At 35.8% G+C, this 20,006-nt stretch overlaps 1 protein-coding gene across 2 annotated transcripts in view; it reads right to left on the reverse strand.

The window, feature by feature from the left end:
• Malt1 (MALT1 paracaspase) overlaps positions 1-20,006 on the reverse strand; it is a 45,627-nt gene that overhangs the window by 20,956 nt on the left and 4,665 nt on the right. The window contains exons 2-9 of one of the 2 annotated variants that reach the window (XM_048419250.3): positions 18,953-19,119; positions 13,814-13,935; positions 8,790-8,949; positions 8,123-8,301; positions 7,410-7,506; positions 6,791-6,823; positions 4,104-4,130; positions 2,102-2,134 (exon numbers count right to left, since the gene is read on the reverse strand). In XM_048419250.3, the coding sequence (XP_048275207.2) occupies positions 2,102-2,134; positions 4,104-4,130; positions 6,791-6,823; positions 7,410-7,506; positions 8,123-8,301; positions 8,790-8,949; positions 13,814-13,935; positions 18,953-19,119 (818 nt within the window). The remainder of the gene's footprint in view (positions 1-2,101; positions 2,135-4,103; positions 4,131-6,790; positions 6,824-7,409; positions 7,507-8,122; positions 8,302-8,789; positions 8,950-13,813; positions 13,936-18,952; positions 19,120-20,006) is intronic. The other variant, XM_048419251.3, reaches the window with a different exon arrangement.

The raw sequence follows: 20,006 nt of genomic DNA on the forward strand, positions 1-20,006 counted from the left end.
TTACTATATAATTCTTTTCATTGTTAAATTTTATTTTAAAAATTACAAATTTCATCATTACCGTAGAGTATATGACTTCTACATTTGAAAAAAACAACAGTCTGTTAGCAGCAGCCTCATATGCCTCGGGGTTTACTATATTTCTTCAATGCACTGGGACAATAATTGAGAAACTACCTAAAGGGTCTAATGACGCATGTCTCAAGACACATCTCTATCATTCAGTGATAGGTAATTGGAAAAGAATAATTTACAGAATACACAAGTCCAAGAATGTAGGAGCGTGAAAATACCAATAATTGCCCAAAGCTCCTGTAAAATTTTTTTTTTGTCAATGATAGTTCTTAGATTATATAACTTTTAAAAGTTTCCCAATAAAGATGGTGGGTCTTACCTTGACCAGTCTACTTATGAAGCAGTTCCTAGTTGGCAGGAGAGCTGAAATGGACTTAGAATAGAGAAGTAGAGATGGGCTGAGACAAGATGACAAGGACTCATTCTAGGAAATAGTTGTGGCAAAGAAACCAGATAAAGGAATAGTAAAATTTGAATTAAAGGAAATGAGAGGAATAAAGGAAACTTTAAAATAGCAAGTATGTAAGCAAGTTATTATGGGGTTTAGATGATAAATTTGATAAATTTATTTTGAAATTATTTACTGTAAGAGCCGCTGACAAGTTCTTAAACACAAACCATTTACTGGAAAAAGGACACACAGGGCTCAGAGCACAGTTCAGCAGTTGCGTACATGCTTAGCATGTGTGAGGTCCTGGGTTCAAGTCCCAGCACCAAGAAAAAAAACCAAAAAAATAAAATTCTATTTGATTATATAAAAGAACAATAAAATCACTTTAGAAATATACTTACTAGAGGATTCTAGACATTTTCCAGAACTTAGTACACACTCTTTAGCTTTGGCTGTCTTAGAACTCACTCTGTAGACCAGGCTGGTCTTGAACTCACAGAGATCTGCCTGCCTCTGCCTTGCAAGTGTTGGGATTAAAGACATGCACCTCTACACCTGGCTAAGCTTTCATCCACAAAAAATGAGGAGATAGTCTACATCTCAGGAGTAAATTACACATTTCATAAAGCAAAATAAGTAATCATTGCTGAACTTTCAATATCTGCTCAGTTATATTTGAGCTTGTCATTTGTGTGTAATTATTACATGTGCTTCTCACTACAGAATACAGTAGTTATGGCTTTGTTCGGATTACTATTATAGTTGGTCTTTTTTACCAAGTGAGAGCTAGGGGCAGGGCGGTTCTAAGGAAAAAACTTTATATTTGTAGCCTTGGTCACCAACAGACTATTAACTACATAAAAAACTCTAAGAACCATCTGTAAAACCCACAGAACCAGGAGATACAATGAACTGAACTACGTGAAATTTTACCATTATAAATGAAATGTAGAAGTTTCTTTTTAAAGACAGTAAGTAGTAGTCCTGTGTCTTCTTCAATATCAAGGCTAGCCTGAACTACGTTAAGATACTGCCTCAAAAAAAGAAGACAAAAAAAAAAATCAAAAAAGGAGTTCAAAATTCTGATAAAAGCGATTAGACATTATTTTAATCAGATAGCCATAGATCAATATGTTAACTATTTCTACTCTCTAAACATTAATCTACCAAGCCTTTATGAATGGCTCTCTTGGATCTTCCTCCTTGTGTCTTCTTCCCCAAAGCACACTTAAATGTCATTACCCATTAAATCTTCTTATCTTACATCCTTCTCTTCCAATTGTGGAAGGTGGGAAAGCAAACTTCAAGACTCATTGCCACCTACATGGTATTTTCCTAATTTCCACCTCACCAGAGAACAGCAAGAACTGCTTCTTCCTCTATGGAGCATGCCCATTTCGTTCTGTTTATGTGTTACCAGAAACCGAAATCACTCCTTAGAAACTGACTTGAAACCAAAAACAAAAGCTGTAATCTTTTTAAAGGTTCTTCCATAATTTCTTTTACCAAAAATAAAAATCTGTTCCAATGTCCTTCAATCAATCAAGGTAAATAACATAAATTCCTTCGCGATAATCAAAAATTGGAGTTAAATACTGTAATTATATTTGATGATGTACATTAAACTCAACTCACCCAAAGGCTGATCAGTTGTTTCTTCTTTATTATCTGTACAAAGATAAAAGAGCAAACAGATGCTGTTATTCATGGTATATCTTCAGAGTTAATGAGATAAAAGCAATGAATGCAGACAGCAGGATATCATTAAGCTATAATAAATATAGTAGAGTAGATGTCACAGAGGCTAGAAAAAGGAGGGGAGACAGGGTAAAGAAGAGGGCACAAAAACAGTAAGGGAAGTGGATTTAATGTTATATGGCATAATAGGGCAACTATATCTCTAACAATTATGAATTAAAGAATAATTAAAGGAGAAGCTCTTGAAGGGTCTCAGCACACAGATTCATAATATTTAAGCAGATAGAAAGGCTAATTACTGGACTGGCTCATTCTACACTGTCTATATGTATCAGGCCACAATACGGTTCTTCATAAATAATTATGAGTAATAATTTAAAAGAAAAATACAGAATATTGTTATGAATAGCTAACTTATAAGTAAAACATTTTTTGACAAAATATATGAGCTTATCACTATCATACATAGAATGAAATCACATTCACTCTCCAGTACCACTAGGAAGCGACACATAGAAAGAGGAAGCTCAATTCTCTATGAACCCACTATTTGGGGAAAGGGGAATTTACTTGTACATTTAATAATATTGATGCTATGGGAGCCCACTACAAGCTTTACCATAAATTCAATGTCTTTAAACTAGGTTTGGTTTCTTTGAATCTTGGAAAATAAGGAAAAGTAGGCCTGGAAAATGTTAAAAACTTAGTGATGGGTATATGCTAAAGTTTTCATGAAGTAATTTTACAACTTTTTTAAAGGGCAAGATAAAGCAGGTATTTTAGGGAAAGGGGTTCTATCAACACCAAGAGAAATGATTACTAGGATGTTTTCAATCAGTCTTCAGTTTGGGACACTTGAAGCAATTCTTTCTGAGCTTCACATGAATTTGAAGTTACTACAGCAAAAACGATCTATTGGTCACGGCTTTATTTATTTATTTATTTATTATTATTATTTATTTATTTATTATTAGGCTTTATTTTGCCTAATATGCTTATATATGGTCAGTAGAATCCAGACAGAACTTAATAACCTCATGCCTTCTTAATGCATTTCTGTGTGATTTGATTAAATCTATTCATGGACTCTATTTCTGTCTTTCAAAATGCCCACAGTTTATACTGACATCCTCTTTCTTTATATGATCCTCATTACTGAAATGTCCTTGTCCCTGGTGATAGCTTTCTTTAGTTTAGCTTGTTCAGAAATCTGTTCTAATCAAAACTTGCTAGAAACTGTCATTGTTAGTCTCTTAATAGTTATAGACAATTTATCCATTTACTGCCAATTCTCTCCACTAACTGCCTTTCATCAGGGGAAGGCACCTGCTCAACCACTCCAGGGATGTTTTGTGTCTGACAGTTTGGAATGTCATGTGTCACTCTATCAATGTGCATCCAGTCTTCCACATTAAAAGCAATGTACTTATTTCTATAAGGAGCAACATAAAAGGATTAAAAAAAAAAAGCATCAAAGCTGGATGGTGTAGTCAGCACTTGGCAGCACATATACAAGACTCCGGGTTTGATCCCAAGTAACACACAACAACAACAACAAAATTTTTCATCTTTTTTACATATTTGTTTATTTTGTGTGGGGGGACCATGGTACACATGGCGGTCAGAGGAAAACGTGAAAGAATTGGTTTTCTTTCCCCGCCATGTGGGCTCTAAGAGTCAAACACAGGTAATCAAGTATGGCCATAGGTAATCTTCCTCATTTACCTATACTGTCAGTTCAAGCACTGATATTTTATTGTTACCCAAAATACTTGATTTCAACCCTTATGGTCTTATATTCAAGAATATTTTTGTACTTTACTTGCTTTAAATTGAACTTCATGTAAGTAGTAGTAGCCTAAGAATGCAGGCAAGAATGTCTATTACACCTTTACTGTATCAAACTTACCAACCTAAAACAAAACTTTGTAATACTTACCAGGACATCCAAAATTATTTAATTCATCTACGAATAGAGTAAGAGAAAACAGATTAGTTTTATATAATCTAACAGCCAACAGCACAAATAACAGAATGAAGAGAAGCAGTTTATGAACTGTTAGATCATGTTACAGTGCTTTATTAGTTTAGAACTTTTCAAAGTTAAATAAAGAAGCTATAAAATAGGGAATAGGTAAGACTACTGCTGTTAAACCACACAGGACTTCGAAACTGCTCCACTTTCCCTAAATTACAAAAATCTAAATAATTAAACTCATTTATAATTTGTTCAAGTTTTAGATATTTTTCATAAATTATCTTTCAAAATAAAAACAAACAAAACCTTTAACTTTAAAATACCAGGAAACTGGATGAACTATTGTGGGCTATTGAAGAGGAGGGTTCCTGTGTATGCTAAACCTAGTTTCTCTATTATTAACATCTTATGTTAGTACACTACATGTATCACAACTAATGAACCATTTATGTTTTCCCCCAAGGCCTATTTAAGACACCAGAAGCATTTACTGTGTCTTCTTAAGACACTCTCGGTTGTGACAGTTACTCAGACATTCCTTGTTTTTAATGATAAGACATTCCCCATTTCAACTTTGAGCAGCAGAATATTCTCCAATTGGAATTTGTGTGTTTTTTTTTCATTTTGTTTTGTTTTTAAGTTAGACCAAGGTATGGCGTACTTTTTGGGAAAGCAGAACAGCTTTCAGAATTAACTTGCACCCTCCATACACTTTTCATACAGAATAGATAAATAATCTGATCACAAGTCTATGACATAAAGTCATCAGTGGTTTTTTACTTATCAAACTTTATGAAGACAAAAATGAATATGAAATAAGTTGCAAGTAATACAGGATTCATAAAGTATTATATGGGAATATATTATTTGGTTTATTTGCTTGAGATGATGTCTTGGTACATAGCCTAGGTTATCCTTAAATCTACAATCTTCCCACCTTAGTATTCTATGTCCTGGGATCACAGTCACATCACTATGCTAAGGCAGGTTATTTTCATACTACATAAAATCAGCTTAACAGGGAGTGGTATCAACTTGTTCATACAATATGTACCATTTGTGCTGTTTTTCATCTTACTGCATAGACTAGTTTCTACATAGGTAGGTTAGCACCTTACTCCACCTCTTTTCAGTAAGGATGTCTCATACAACTGTAATATAATTGGATGTTTCTGTCATATTCTGCCTTCCATCTTTGATGCCTTTCTTTTGGCTCCCTAAACAACTGTTTAAAATTTGCATGGTCTCACTACCCTAAACCACAGGCGAGCCTCACTTCTTCAACTACACCTCTTGTTCTAAAAATATTCTTACAAAATACACAAAATGGAATAAGAATCATCCATCATATACTCTACATTAAAATAAGATGTAAATGGAGGATACTGTCCATAGTATATAACAATCTATCAACTATGAAATGTGTTAGTTTTGTAGGATCACTGAGAAAAAGAGTTGGAACTGATGTTTTCCATCTGAAGATTTTAGAGCAACTCTAGCTACACTGCTATCCCTGTGTTCTAAATAGTTATGTGAAAATTATTAATTGATTGTTATCATCATTGAAAAAACTGCATAGTGAGTTGTACAATTACAGAAATAGCAGGGCAGGTTAACAATCACATGCTCACTCTAAAGTCAAACAGAAGGTGCTCTTTTATATTTATTTTTAAAGGTCTCCTATACGTTAGGAAGAGTAAAGAAACAAACATACATGCAATTAGGTAAAAAATGCAAGAGACAAGAAAAGTTTGGTTAAGATTTCTCTACATGGCTTCCCTTCTGTAAGATTAACAGATGCGAGATTGGAACTTCTTTATAGGAGAATTCTGATTCAAAACTCTGCATTAGGATCAAAACAGTAATAGAGATGAATGACAGGAAAACCAGGAAATATATGATTGACTATTACTATCTTACTTCATCCAAGTAGAAACTAAGAAAGCCTATGTAATAGTTCAAAGCAGCAATTGAAAAAATACTTAGCTATCCACAAACCTAATTTTGCAAATCAGTGTAATAGTACACTAAGGGGAGGTAACCTAAGTTTTAATACTGACTTATAACAATTTAAGTACAATGTTTTGGTTAACTGAAACAAGTTAGAAGTTTATACTAAAATGGATTTTCAGTTCTCTTTCCATAGTGAAAGTGGCATATAAATTAATCTAAAAAGAATCACAGTTCTGAAAATCCTTATCAATATTATTTTCGGTATTTAATGCTAGAGAAAAATGTATCAAATGATCTATTCATCCTGAAATTTTTATAGAAACCATATTTGCCTTTAAAGGGCATCTTAAGATAAATAAATAAGTAAAACAATCCAAACAAATATTGATGACAATATTTTAAATAAAGTTTAAGATTAAAAATTAACATTGTATTGCAAATATTCACTATTTCTAACACTATGGAGGAGCTCCAGGCCTTATGTGCAATAGGAACTCAGCTGAAGATTACTTCAGAAGTGTCTGTTCAATAGTGTCGAAGAAGATTTACATAACTTTAAGGATTAAGACACAGTATCCTTCAATCAAAATAGTTTATTAGAGCCAGTATTTTTTCTATCACTGCACTCAGTAAGCTAAGACATTACACCTCTTCCCAGAGTAACCAGCATGCAGGAGACCAAAGGATTATACTACCTTCGGTGCACTCCACTGCCTCATCTGTTCTTCCTTATGTTAGAGAAAACAAATTTGAATATATTGTAACTCATAATCTTAGGAAAGGGAGTCACTAAGTAAACATAGATAAACAACACAGAATCGTCAAAGCAACATATGCATCAATATTTCCTACTATTGAAAATGTCACCATAAATCCATTCAATATAAACAGAACTTCAAAAATCACATAATTCACAATAGTGAATACTGACCAATAATTATTTTTCATTTATGTGTCTCTGACTTTTTATTTTTCATTTAAAATCTTTTTCACCAAATCAATCTTTTACTAATTCACAACTACAAGGAATACATTTTGACACAAATATTTAAGATAAATTGCAATACTAAAAATAACTAAAATGAGCTAAACAAAATAATTTTTCAGTTTTTTGTTTTGTTCTTTGTATATAACTTAGGAGAATTAACTTAGTATGAAGTCTCTAGAATTTATGCATAAACAAATTAACTCCTTATATGTGATATGTTATTAACTGGTATAGGACAAAAAGTAGTAAGAGTTTCTATTGTTTAAGCACTCCAGTGTACACAGTTTATATTATGTCTTCTGTGTCAGAACTCCAATACTGCTTACCTATGATGATTTCTACTTTCTTACTATCTTGACTGTCTTGATCATTGTATACATGACACCAGTAGGTTCCTTCATGTTCTAGATCCACATATGGAACCTGTATCAAAATCAGAACACATATTTTCCTTCAACTTTAATTTAAAAATTGCTTAAATAAGTCATTTATATTTTTTAAACATTTATTTATTTATTTATTATGTATACAATATTCTGTCTGTGTGTATGCCTGCTGGCCAGAAGAGGGCACCAGACCTCTTTACAGATGGTTGTGAGCCACCATGTGGTTGCTGGGAATTGAACTCAGGACCTTTGGAAGAGCAGGCAACGTTCTTAACCTCTGGGCCATTTCTCCAGCCCCAATAAGTCATTTATATTTATAAAATTTCCCAAATACAGATTTCAAAAAATTTATACATCCTTAGATTATCTTCATTCATTAAGCTAAGTAATAGCAAGCAAATTATAAAATGATTCTAACAGTGCAAAGTTTGGTGCAGTAATATTTGACATCTTATTCCGAAGCTTGGGTTGAAATCTAGTCCTGTTGCAAATACAAGAAACTAATTAATACTGAAACAAAGCACTTGAACTAAAAGTACTGAAAACATTCCAAAGAGCATGAGCTTAAGTGGTCCCTTTATATCTTAATTGTATCATTTATTTTATAGATTAATCCAACCCTCCCACTCCCTAAAAAAAAATCAACTGCCTACCACGTAATGCTTTTTTGTTTCATGTGTTAATGGTGATTCATTTTTGAACCACTGGTAGTGAGGCATAGGGCTTCCAATAGCAACACACTGTAAAACCAATGTGCTGCCTGGCATCAGCTTTTGGGACCTTGGTTCAACACAGATTTGCAACTTGGATTCTGAGACACCATCCACACTTCCTTAAATTAAAAGAAAAAAAAATTCTGGGTTAAACACAAAACCAAAAATTTCCTACAATTTAAACAAAGACATATCTAAGCTTATCATTTAGTTTTTATAATCGTTAAAACCATACTTAAAGTATATTTTCATCAAAGTCCATAAATGTTAACAGATGTTCTGAAGAGAAAAGAATACTGTGGTGAACAAAAGCAGTTTAGAAATTCTGGGCTTACAGGTGGGGATACTCAAGAAAGGAGGAGTGAGGGGAGAAACTAAGCTTGAATTACAGCTGCCACATGTAAGTTTCAAGTTCAGCATCAGGCACAAGAATGAGAAGGGGCCATGTCATCTTAAGGGACTGACACAGAAAATGACAATCAAACCATGTGACATTAACTCTTAACGACTCAGGCGTGACAGTTATACTCTGAAGCTATTTTTAAATAAACATTTAAATAAAATAAAGCGATCCACTAACCAATGTGTAACTTCACTGATCACATACCCTGGAAGCTTTCTGTTACTTCTGTCACATCACAGACGTCTAGCTGCGACCACTCGCTAAATTCAAAGGTGGAACTGTTGTTAACTCGGCAGACATAAAAGCCTGCATCTTTTACATGCACTGTGTTAAAAATAAGTTCTGATGAATTTCCATATGGGATCTGCAAAAGAATCAACAAGCAAGGGTAAGTGAAGGATTCATCAAAAATCTAGCTTATAATACATGCTGTGTAAAATCTGATTTCATTACAGACCTTTGAAAAGTATGTTTTTTTTTCTTCAAGTTCTAAAATGTGCTAGTTAAAGGAGTAAAAAGTATGATTTTGAGGACTGGGGTATTAGAAATACAGTTCTTAACAAATCCATTCAACAGTGAGGTTAGTTGTCCCTCAGATCTTACAGGAGCTCACTGAACCTGTCTGTTCAGTCACTAAAATAGTACCTTTATTTATACAACTGTCTCACACACACACACACACACACACACATACACACGCACGCACGCACGCACATGCACACATAATGCATATAATGCAGTAAACACCACTGTGGCATGAAGGGAACAAATTGGCTATTATTTTCATTTCTGGTCAAATAGCTATGAATGTGTGCATAAACTATTTTACCTTGGGACTTCACTTTCTCATCTTTGAAACACTATGAGACAGGCTGCTTAACAAAACCATATCCAGCTATCTTTCAAGGTTTTGGCTTCATGGAAGCATGGACGTGAAAGGAAGAAATAGCCATAATATGTTTTTTTCACTTTGGTCAGAACCTGAGGCAATCATTAGTGTTCATGCTACTCTCAGATCAGAATAAATCTATCACAAATTCTCTCAGTTTTATGGTCATAAAGAAGACCTTCACAACTCTTTGAAGAAATACAAAACTTTCCTAACCTACCCTTGTTCTACTAGAGTCATTTTTTGAGTATGTAATTTTTTGAGCATGTCTATTTTGAGACAGGGTCTTATAATGTAGCTCTGGTACCCTTGAACTCATAAAGATCCATCTGCCTTTCTGCTCCCCAACTACTGGAATTAAAGGTGTGGGCCAACTATCTAGAAACTCTTGTCTTTTATGAAGAAACACACTTGATTTTCTCAGTTTCTCATAAGTTAAACATATAAGCATCTAACTTCACCAGCTTAGCAAACTGCTTAATTTGTAGGTTTCCCCATGCATATAAATAGTTTTTCAAAATATTTTACACATATTTATTGTGTGTATGTGCATGCATGTGCACGTATCACAAGTCATGTTACGATCGTCAGAGGACAACTTTTAGGAATTATTCTCTTTTTTATCATGTGAGTCCTAGGGATAAAACTCAGATCATCAGTCTTGTCAGTAAGAGTCTTTTCCAATGAGCCGTCTTTATAGACCCATGTTTTTCTACTGCTAAACTATCTATTTATCTACCCCCCCTTCTCTCTCTCCACACACCCACTCATACATCTATCTATTGAGACAAGGTTTCTCTACATACCCCGGCTATCCTAGAATTCACTATGTAGACCAGGGTAGTCTCAAACTCAGAGCTTCACCCATCTTTGCCTCTGGAGACCTGAGATTAAAGGCATGCACCATCCATGATTTTTTTTTAAATTTGAAGATACACTTTTATTTTATTGTGTATGTGCTTGCCTATATTTGTATATGTGCACCATAAGCACACAGTGTCTGCCGAGGCCAGAAGAGGCTATCAGATTTTCTGGAACTGAGTTATGGACAGTTGTAACCTGTCAAATTAGTTCTAGAAATCATACCTGGTTCTTTGGGAAGAACAGCAAGTGCTCTTAACTGCCAAGTCACTTCCAGTCACTACTAATCCATCTTATTTGCTATTTGCAAGACCCAAACACAGAGTCTAAGAGGGAAAAGTTTTTCTTTCTCAGTAATCCCATCTTCTCTAAAATTGTCTCTGTATTTTTTTCTTGGCTTCAACATGTGTTTTTTCCCCTTTATCCAATCATTTTCAAAAACATACTCTAAGTCCTTTGTATCATAATCAGCCAACAAACATTCTTCTTGGCATCCTCTTCTTGGCAGCACTGAAGGAGCTGGTCACCCCTATCTTCTTGAAAGACTTTGCTTTTTACTCTTCTAACTCTCTTGACTGGCCCATATTTTAATTTCATTCACTATAGACTCTCACTATTGTCTGTCAGGATATCCAAACTGCCCATGTGATTTCCTTGCACATATAACAGCATGGTCTGAAGTTACACTCTTATTTTCCCTCCTAGACAAAGACCTTACCAGTCTTCTCAAAAACAAAAACAAACAACCCCCAAAACAAACAAACAAAACTTACAGAGTAATTATGGCTAAGATATTCAAGAGGAAAAGCTAGGGAGTCCTCCTTAAGGGTTTTTTTTTTTTTTTTGCTTCTTCTTGCTCCACACTGATCTATCAGTCTGGTTAAGCATACCTTCAAGACACATGCTAAAGCATGCCTTGGGATCTCACTGTCATGAATTCACCAAGACCACATTACAGCTATTTCTCAGCAGCACAGACAATAGATACCTAATTGTCTTGCTGTTCTCTGCCTTCTTCAAGCAGAGAGCTTGTATGTACAAAGGTCATCAATTCTTTGTTTAAAGACTGTTGGTTCCTCACATCCTGTGACCATGCTGCTTATACTTCTCCTAGCTCTGAACTCATAAAGAGACCGCCATCTCTCTCTCTCCTAGATGTAGATTCTTTGGGGGAAAAGAGACATTATGTGTCACTGGTCCATTTTATCATGGCTTGGCACAAAACAGGCTCCATTACAGCTCTTTAAATTCAAGATGTATTCCACATTCCCTATATTCCTAACTTCTTCCAGTCATGATGTATTTTATAATTATAAACTTCATGTAGTAACTTTTTTCTCTATTTCTTCAAAAGAACTTCATTAAAATAAAAATAACTAGAAAAAATATGATAAAATACCATTTCTCAACAGCTAGATACATGTAGAATCTCACAACCTTGGTGACAGGAATTTACACAACCAGTAATGGTAACTAGGGGCCAACACAGACTTGACCTAGTACTAAATGTCTATGTAATCATTTTACTATATCCCATAGCTGCTCTGTCTTATTTTTATGTTGAGAAAAAATGTAAAAAACTGTACATTTTTCTATAAAATAACATAGTCTGTTGCAAACAACTATTAGAACTGTTAGGCCTCCCGGATCTCACGTCTCAGCACTCTGAGGTAGGCCCCACTCTGTTCCAGCCCAAATGTTGCAGGGCTCTTCAAGTCCTGAACTGCTAGGCTTCCTAGTTATCTGACTTGCCATTTGTCTGACATCACACCCAACTCCTCCAGAATCTGACTTCTCTTCACTGCCAGGCTGCCTGACTATTCTAGGATCTCATGTCTTTATGCCTCTAGCTAGACCCATTCCTTCCCTCACACAGGCCATCCTGCTCCTCTGAGAACATGCTTCCTTGTACCATTAGGTAGAATCTGTTCCAACATCCTTCAATAAAAGTCCCACAAAGGAAAGGGTATTAACCCTCTTACAATTTACAATAGCCTCTGCTGAACACTGTACAAACTTCCACTGCAAGAAGAAACATGACTTGGAAACTCAATCAACAAACTATTTCAGATGCACAAGTCCCAGGGCAGAAACAAAAATAACATACATACAAATCATGACAATATGTCACCTCCTAAAGTTACTAATCCTGTAAGAATGACTTGGAAAAACTACCAGATGTAGAATTCAAAAGATAGTAATTATGTTCAAACAAGTAGAATTCGAAAGATTGTAATTATGTTCAAACAACTCAGAGAAGATATGAAAATATTTCAGAAGAATAAAAGCAAAAAGCTGAGGGAAATGAGGAAGTCAAGGTAGACTTGCTGAAGAAAACTCAAACTGAAATCATGCTGAAAATGAAAAAAAAAATCAATAAGTCAAATAAAAACCTCAACAGAAAGCTTGATCAATATAATGGATCATGAGGAGAACAGTGACAGAGATGGAAGACTTGTATTGCTCAGTAAAGGTGAATAATAAACTTTTTTTTTAAAAAAAAAAGTATGGAAAACTGGAGAACTTTGAGAAGACACAGCCTTAGAAATATGAGCACTGAGAAAGGAGACTGCCACACCAAAGGCATGGAGAATATTTTCAATAAAACAACAACAACAACAACAACAAAAGTTTCTAAACCTAAAGAAAGAACTGCACATTCAGGTATAAAAGGCCTATAAAATACCAAATAGAGATGACCAGGAATGAAAATCCCCATGACATAATTATAGTTAAAATACTAAAAGCAGAGAATAAAGAAAGGGCATTAAAAGCTGAAAGACAGAAGGGTCAGTCACTTATAAAGGCAGGCCCATCAGAATAACACCTAGATTGTTCAATAAAAACTTTTATAGCCAGAAGTACCTGGGAAAATGTATTCGAAGCTCTAAAAGACCTTGACTGCTGACCCAGACTATTATACCCAACACAACTATCTATTAAAACTACAAGAGAAAAACTTTTTACAATAAAAACAAGAAAAAAGGAATTTATGCCATCAAGGCAGTTCTACAGAGGGTACCAGAGGGAATACTTTGGATTTAAGAGAAGGATAAACAAAGTCAAGGGGCCACAGGGAATAAACACTACCAAGAAAGCACAAAGAGGGGTAAGGGATGGAGAAATTGAGGGGTGGTGGAAGGCCTAACCAGAATGAAGGCTGCATGAAAAAGCTATATGGAAACCTATGATCTTCTAATCTCCCCTACAGGCAACATAGCTTTTTTCTATGTTTTCATTTAATAACATTATGCCTTCTGGGAGTGGCTTTACCCACCCACATTAGTGAAATAGTCAGGTATGATGGCTCACACTTTAATCCCAGCACTCAGGAAGTGAGGCAGCAGTATACCACAAATTCAAGACTGGTCTGGGTTTCACATTGAGTTCCAAGGCAGCTTGTGCTACAGAATAAGATCTTGCCTCCAACCAACTAAACAATAAACCGAAGTAGAATTAAAAGACATTTTAAAATTACCTCCTTATTCATTTTGAACCACTGATATTGTACAAAAGGATGTCCAGTTGCCCGGCAACACAGTTTTACAAACTGTCCAGCCAAAACTGCCTTTGACTCTGGGTTTACAGTGATCTTTAATCCTAAAAAAAAAGAAAAAGTAAAGTCACAAAAAAGGTTTTCCTTGCTTATATACACAAAACAACAAAGAAATGTTCATCTTTGTCACAAATCATATACTTCTCCTCTATCAGAATACTTCAGCTGAAAACTTTGTAAAACCACAAGAAAAAAATCTTAAAAGACTTTGATATACTCTATTTCTCCATGGTTAGAAAGGGAAATTAATTGCTACATTTCTCCAATTTTTAGAAATACTTTTCCCCAAACTCTAACATTTCTGAGATCAGGATGCACCTTTTGGGACACCTGCTAGACACTGTAGTGCAGTTCTCAATGCCAGCTCAGTACCTGGTCGTAAATGCCCATATGGTCAGAAACTTTAAGTAAGTAGTGTGCAAGTTAGTTTTTTCTGAGAAGTTGAGCTGGTGCGTAACTAGAAGCAACACCCCTACTGACTAGTGTTCATTGTACTGGAAAGGACTCTGAATATAGCAAAGAAGAAAGAAAATCTTCAACATCTCCCAGCTGCAAATGGTGCAATGTACACCGATGATCTGCCTGCAAGATATAATGGTGCAATAGTGGCACAAATGTCATTGGAGTAACCAACCAATTTTGATTGGCTTTAAGGGCTACTCCATGAGGTGGGACCTGTAACTGCCACTGCTAAAATGACAAAGAATCTGAGACCAGATAAGTCATGGGGGAAACCTACTACTATTATTCTACAAAACAAATAGCAATAAAATGATGCTCCTAATGACATATTGCTATACCCAGAATATTGATCAACCCTCATCAGAGAAGCTTCTTCTTGCAGTTGATGGAAATTAACACAGAAACCTAAAAGTGGACAATGTGCAGAGTGAGAGACTTTGGAACACACAGTCTTAAATGAGATTATCTTCACAAAGCCTTCTCCTCAAGGTCCAGGGTTCTACATAAAAGGAGGTAGAAATACTGTGGATAGCTCCAAGGAAGCAGTGTCTTCCAAATACAGAAGCGCTGTGCACATATGAACTCAAAGACACTGTGACAGCATATGCAAGACCTGCACAACTTCAAACCACATAAAATTCCAGCACACAGCAGAAAGGGAAGTGGGCATAGAGCACGACCTTAACCAAAAAGCTATTTGCAACTGATGCCTCTGGCAAAGAGAAAATCAGTTTTTTTCAATGAAGTATACTATATACATACTGGGTATATCAATTACACTCTAGGGCAGGCCCCATGTCCAGGAGTAGTTGGTCAGGTTTGCGTGTGTGTGTGTGTGTGTGTGTGTGTGTGTGTGTGTTTGGCATTTTGTTTCATTTCTGTCTTATTTGTTGTTTGTTTTGAGTTTTGCCTTTTGTTTTGTGGCTTACTCTTGCAGATAAAGAAAACATGGAGTTGCACGGATAGGGAGGTAAGAAGGATCTGAGAGGAGTTGGAGGAGGAGAAATATGATCAAAATATATTGTGTAAAAATTTTTAAAAATCTGTTTAGATTATTATTTTTATGTGTATGTAACTTGCATGCAAGTATGGAGACTGTACATATGTGTTTGCAGGAGTATGCACCTGTGATGAATACCAGGTACATCAAAATGAGAAGCAGTTTCACAAATAATTCAAGAAGACCAGATCTAGAGTAAAGTAGTCAACCCAACAACCCAAGTGCTATGGAAAAGCCCAATGAAAGAGCTAGCAGAAGGGGACAGCTTACTTCTAGGGGCTCCTTTAGAAACTGTTATTAGAGCCGGGCGGTGGTGGCACACGCCTTTAATCCCAGCACTCGGGAGGCAGAGGCAGGTGGTTCAGGGCCAGCCTGGTTTACAAGAGCTAGTTCCAGGACAGGCTCCAAAGCTACAGAGAAATCCTGTCTCGAAAAACTTAAAAAAAGAGAGAGAGAGAGAAAGAGAGAGAGAGAGAGAAACGGTTATTAGGTGCAAGAACTTAAGAGCACAAGTTTCAGGATGAACTTGTATTTATCTTCAACTTCATGCTAGTGCCACTGGAAGTGACACCCAGCTCTGCCTTAGCTACTTTTAGCTTTCAGAATAAATAAAAAGAGAAAAAGGAATTTCAGTTAGCTTCTCAAAAGACAGGGAGTATGGTACAATTATTTATCTCTTAGGAGTTATCTCTGGCTACAGTTCCATAACAATTGAATGGGATATGGCAAAATCAGACTAGAGTTCTTCCTTGAATCAAAATGCATTTAGTTTCTCCTTCTTGCATTTGGACCTTAAGGTCTGGTAAGATGCCATAGCATCTTCTAAGAACATCTTACCCTAATCATGCCTCTCTGCAAGGACTGTCAGAGAAAAACATGACTTTCACTGGAATAGGAACTAATGCTTTTTGTAAAATGGCAAAGTACAAAACAGAGAAAATACTAGCACACTCTACATCTTCAGTAAGATTTAAGAATGCAATGTATTAAAAAGGAAAACAGGTGATCAGATAAACTTACACACACACACACACACACACACACACACTTTTTTTTTGAGACAGGGTCTTACTATGTAGCTCCAGCTGTCCTAGAACCAACCAGCAGGCCGGCTTTGAATTTAGGAATCTATCTCTACCTTCCAAGTTCTCAGATTAAAAATGTATGCTACTACATCTGGTTTATAGTTCAAAGACCTTTTAGTAGGCAGAAATGATCGCCTTGTTCATCTCTGAATTCATATACTTAATGCCTAAAACTGTGAAGATAATGGAATATAAGAAGTGTTCAATGAGTAATTCCAAGTAAAGTCACAAATTAAACTGATTTGTCAGAGCTTATCTTTTTCTTATGATGGTCTTATTCTCAAATTTGTTATTAAAACGTAAAAGATGGTTCTATAATTGTTTTTTGTCTGTCTGAGAAAGACAATTACTCTGCAGCTAAAGCTTGCCTGGACTAACTACGTAGCCCAGGCTAACCTTAAACTCATGGTGCTCCTCTTACTTCAGTTTCCTGACTGATGAATTACAGGCATGAGCTTCCATTCCATGTGATTCCTGTAACTCTCTGAGGCAGAGAACACCCCATTTGCTGCATGCAACCTACAGTCAGAGTGATTATATTACTGAAAAGGAGAATAAGATACAAAAGTTATATTTATTTCTCAGAAAGGCTTAGATTTTCAGAGGCTTTGGCGTTCTATAAAGCATGAGAAATTAGTAGATAGCACAGTGCATTAAGCTAGTAGATTTCAATCCTTACAACTTCTGAGTACCTGTTAGTTGAAGTACTGAGTATATAAAAAATTTTTAAATGCTCCTTTAGGACATTCACTGTTTAGAGATGGGTAATAATGGCCCGTGGCATCTGCATTAGCAGTTCATTGCTCCTAGTCCATAGGCTCCAGTTGAAGCCAAGCATTCAATACTGTACACCTCAAAAGAAGGTATGCAAGGGTCTAAGAGGAAGGCTGGAAGTCCATGTTTCCTTTCTCATAATCTAGGACCCTTTGTATTTGTAGTCAGCAGTCTGGTTACATCTCCAGGTCGGCTGCCTCTTTTTCTTATCCAGCAAGTCTATTTTTGTTTGGTGATCCATGTGGTTCCTGGAAAGCTGACTCAGCCTAACTTCATTCTTGGCTTTAAGCCAGGCATATCAACACATTCCATATCCTTGGCTACAGTGAAAGTATTAGCAACAAGCAAGTGAGCAAAACTAGTTAACTAGAATAAACCTGCCTTTTTGCTTAGCATTCTGGGACAAAGATAAATGAGCTTAAGAACACCTGGCAGACATCCTGGGCTAGGTGAGTGTCAGTTTTAGAAGGAAGTCAATGCCAAGAAAGATGAGGAAAAACATTACACTTAGGGCTCTTCTCTGTTTCTTAGGAAGTCTTTTCCACTTCTGGGTGTTTCAGGTAGAAATAATAACATACACTCATCAATTTGAGCTTGGGTTTCTGGTAGCTGTGATTGACAATTTACTACTATATCTTACGCTCCTAATTTTTCATGTTAAAAATATATCAGAGTGGCTGAAGAGATGACTCAGTGGTTAAGAGTGTTTAGTGCTCTTCCAGAGAATGCAGGTTCAGTGCAGCACTCACCATCAAGCAGTTCACAACTATCTATAACTTCAGCTCCAGGGGATCCTATGCCCTCCGGCCTCTAAGAGCACCTGCATGCACGTGGTGAACACAAACTTATATAGACATGTGCACATATACATAAATAATTTAAAAATACATCATAACCAGTTTGGCTATATAAGGAAACATTAATACACCAAAATTGTGTAAAACAGAGAGCATCAAGTCCATAGTTTACAGTCTTTCCATGCTTGACTGGATTATTTGCTTCTAATGGAACATATAGCCAAATGGAATCCTGGAAAGGAGGCTTGCACAGCTGCTGCCACCAGCAAAGTTTGTTTATCTGAAACAGAATCTCACTACGTAGTGTAGGCTGGCCTGGAACTCTTGGTCTTCCTTTTAGTCTCTACAGTACGCAATACGGACATGGACTACCACACCTGGCCCAATCAAGCAACTTGATGAAAGGTCCTTACTCTCTGATATCACTGTAGTTGATCAACTTCACCTGCAGCTACATGGACAAACTGTTTTCTATTTTTTAAAGTAGCCCTCTCTCCAGCCTGTTTCCTATTTGTTTTGTTTTTATTTTGTATTTCGTTTTTATTTATATGTGTTTGTGTCTCTGTGTATTTCTGTGTATGTTATAGAAACCTTACATGTAAATACTTTAGCATGCATCTTTCTAGAATATGGGAGTCTTGTACTGAACTATAACATTATTGCATAATTCTCTAATATTAAATAGGTGGTTACACCAAAATTTTAAAATAATTGCTTAAAATGTCTTATATAGCTTGCTTCTTGAACTATAATCTAACACTTTTGATGTTTTTCTTTGGTCTCAACAGGGGCGGGGAGAATGATGCTCTATGCATTTATATGTTCTAAAAACACTGAATACAATTTACCTGGTTAAAAGATGTGTTTTTCTCTGAATTTGACTCCATGAATTTTTGAGGAACATTCCCAAAGGAAAAAACAAAACAAAACAAAAACCATCTACCTGGGGGGTTGAGAAGCTGAAGAACCTCAGTGTGCTCCAAAGCCTGTAGGAAGTCATTCAATTCTGTGACTGTACATCCTTTTTCACCCATTAGTTTCAGTAAACACAAGCTTGGGCTTCCTTCTGGCTCCAACACCTTAAGAGAACACTGCTCCAGGTCTAGGCAACTGAAACAACAGATTTAATTCGTGATATGCCCAATACGTAGCTGGACCATTATAGTGGTAGGAAACTAATTACATGATGAAAATTAAGCCCCTCCATTCTCCTTTCCCTCCTCCAGCATTCCTTCCTCTCCCCTTAGCTCCTATAATTAAGTTTAAAGAGTATGAGAGAAATTTAGCTTTGAGGCTAATCAAACTTTTGAATTGAAAAATTAAAAGTGAGGAAAAGACTAAAAATTTCTTCACTCTATTTATTTATTTACTTACTGAAACAGGGTCTTACTATGTAGCTCGAGCTGGCCTGGGACTTCCTATAAAGATCAGCTGACCTTGAATTTAGACAGCTACCTGTCTCTGCCTCCCAGCTGCTGGGTGTTAGGGCACAGTACCACCAGGCCTCTGCACTTTTCCTTCCTTTTCACTCTTTCTTCTTTATGGCTCTTACCAAGAAAATATTTTTATTTTTGTATCAAATACTATGATTAACAGTTGCAGTCAAGACACAAAAGGTTTGAAATTCTACAGATGATAGTGATTATTGGATTCAACCTCCTTTGATTATTTTAGACAGCATTTCTGATAAACTTTCAGCTGAATATTAAGCATGATATATATTCAGGTAACAGACTTACAGCTCCCTTAACTTTTTTAAAAGATGAAGTCGAATATGACTCAAAATGAAGGGACTACCCAGCTGACAAGATGCTGCTCTCATCTGAGGAATATGTTCCTCATCCCATGAGGCCAAGATACTGTAAATCATAGCAGGAACAGATATAAACAGTGGGAGAAGTACTAAGAACAGAGAAGTTAATGCCTTAAAAATGATATTGGATAGGATAATCAATGTTATAAAGTTAGCATCTGGAAAAGTCATAAGATTATATATT

The sequence above is a fragment of the Myodes glareolus genome, chromosome 13 (genome assembly GCF_982192425.1).
Source record: "Myodes glareolus chromosome 13, mMyoGla1.1, whole genome shotgun sequence".
Lineage (NCBI taxonomy): Eukaryota > Metazoa > Chordata > Mammalia > Rodentia > Cricetidae > Myodes > Myodes glareolus.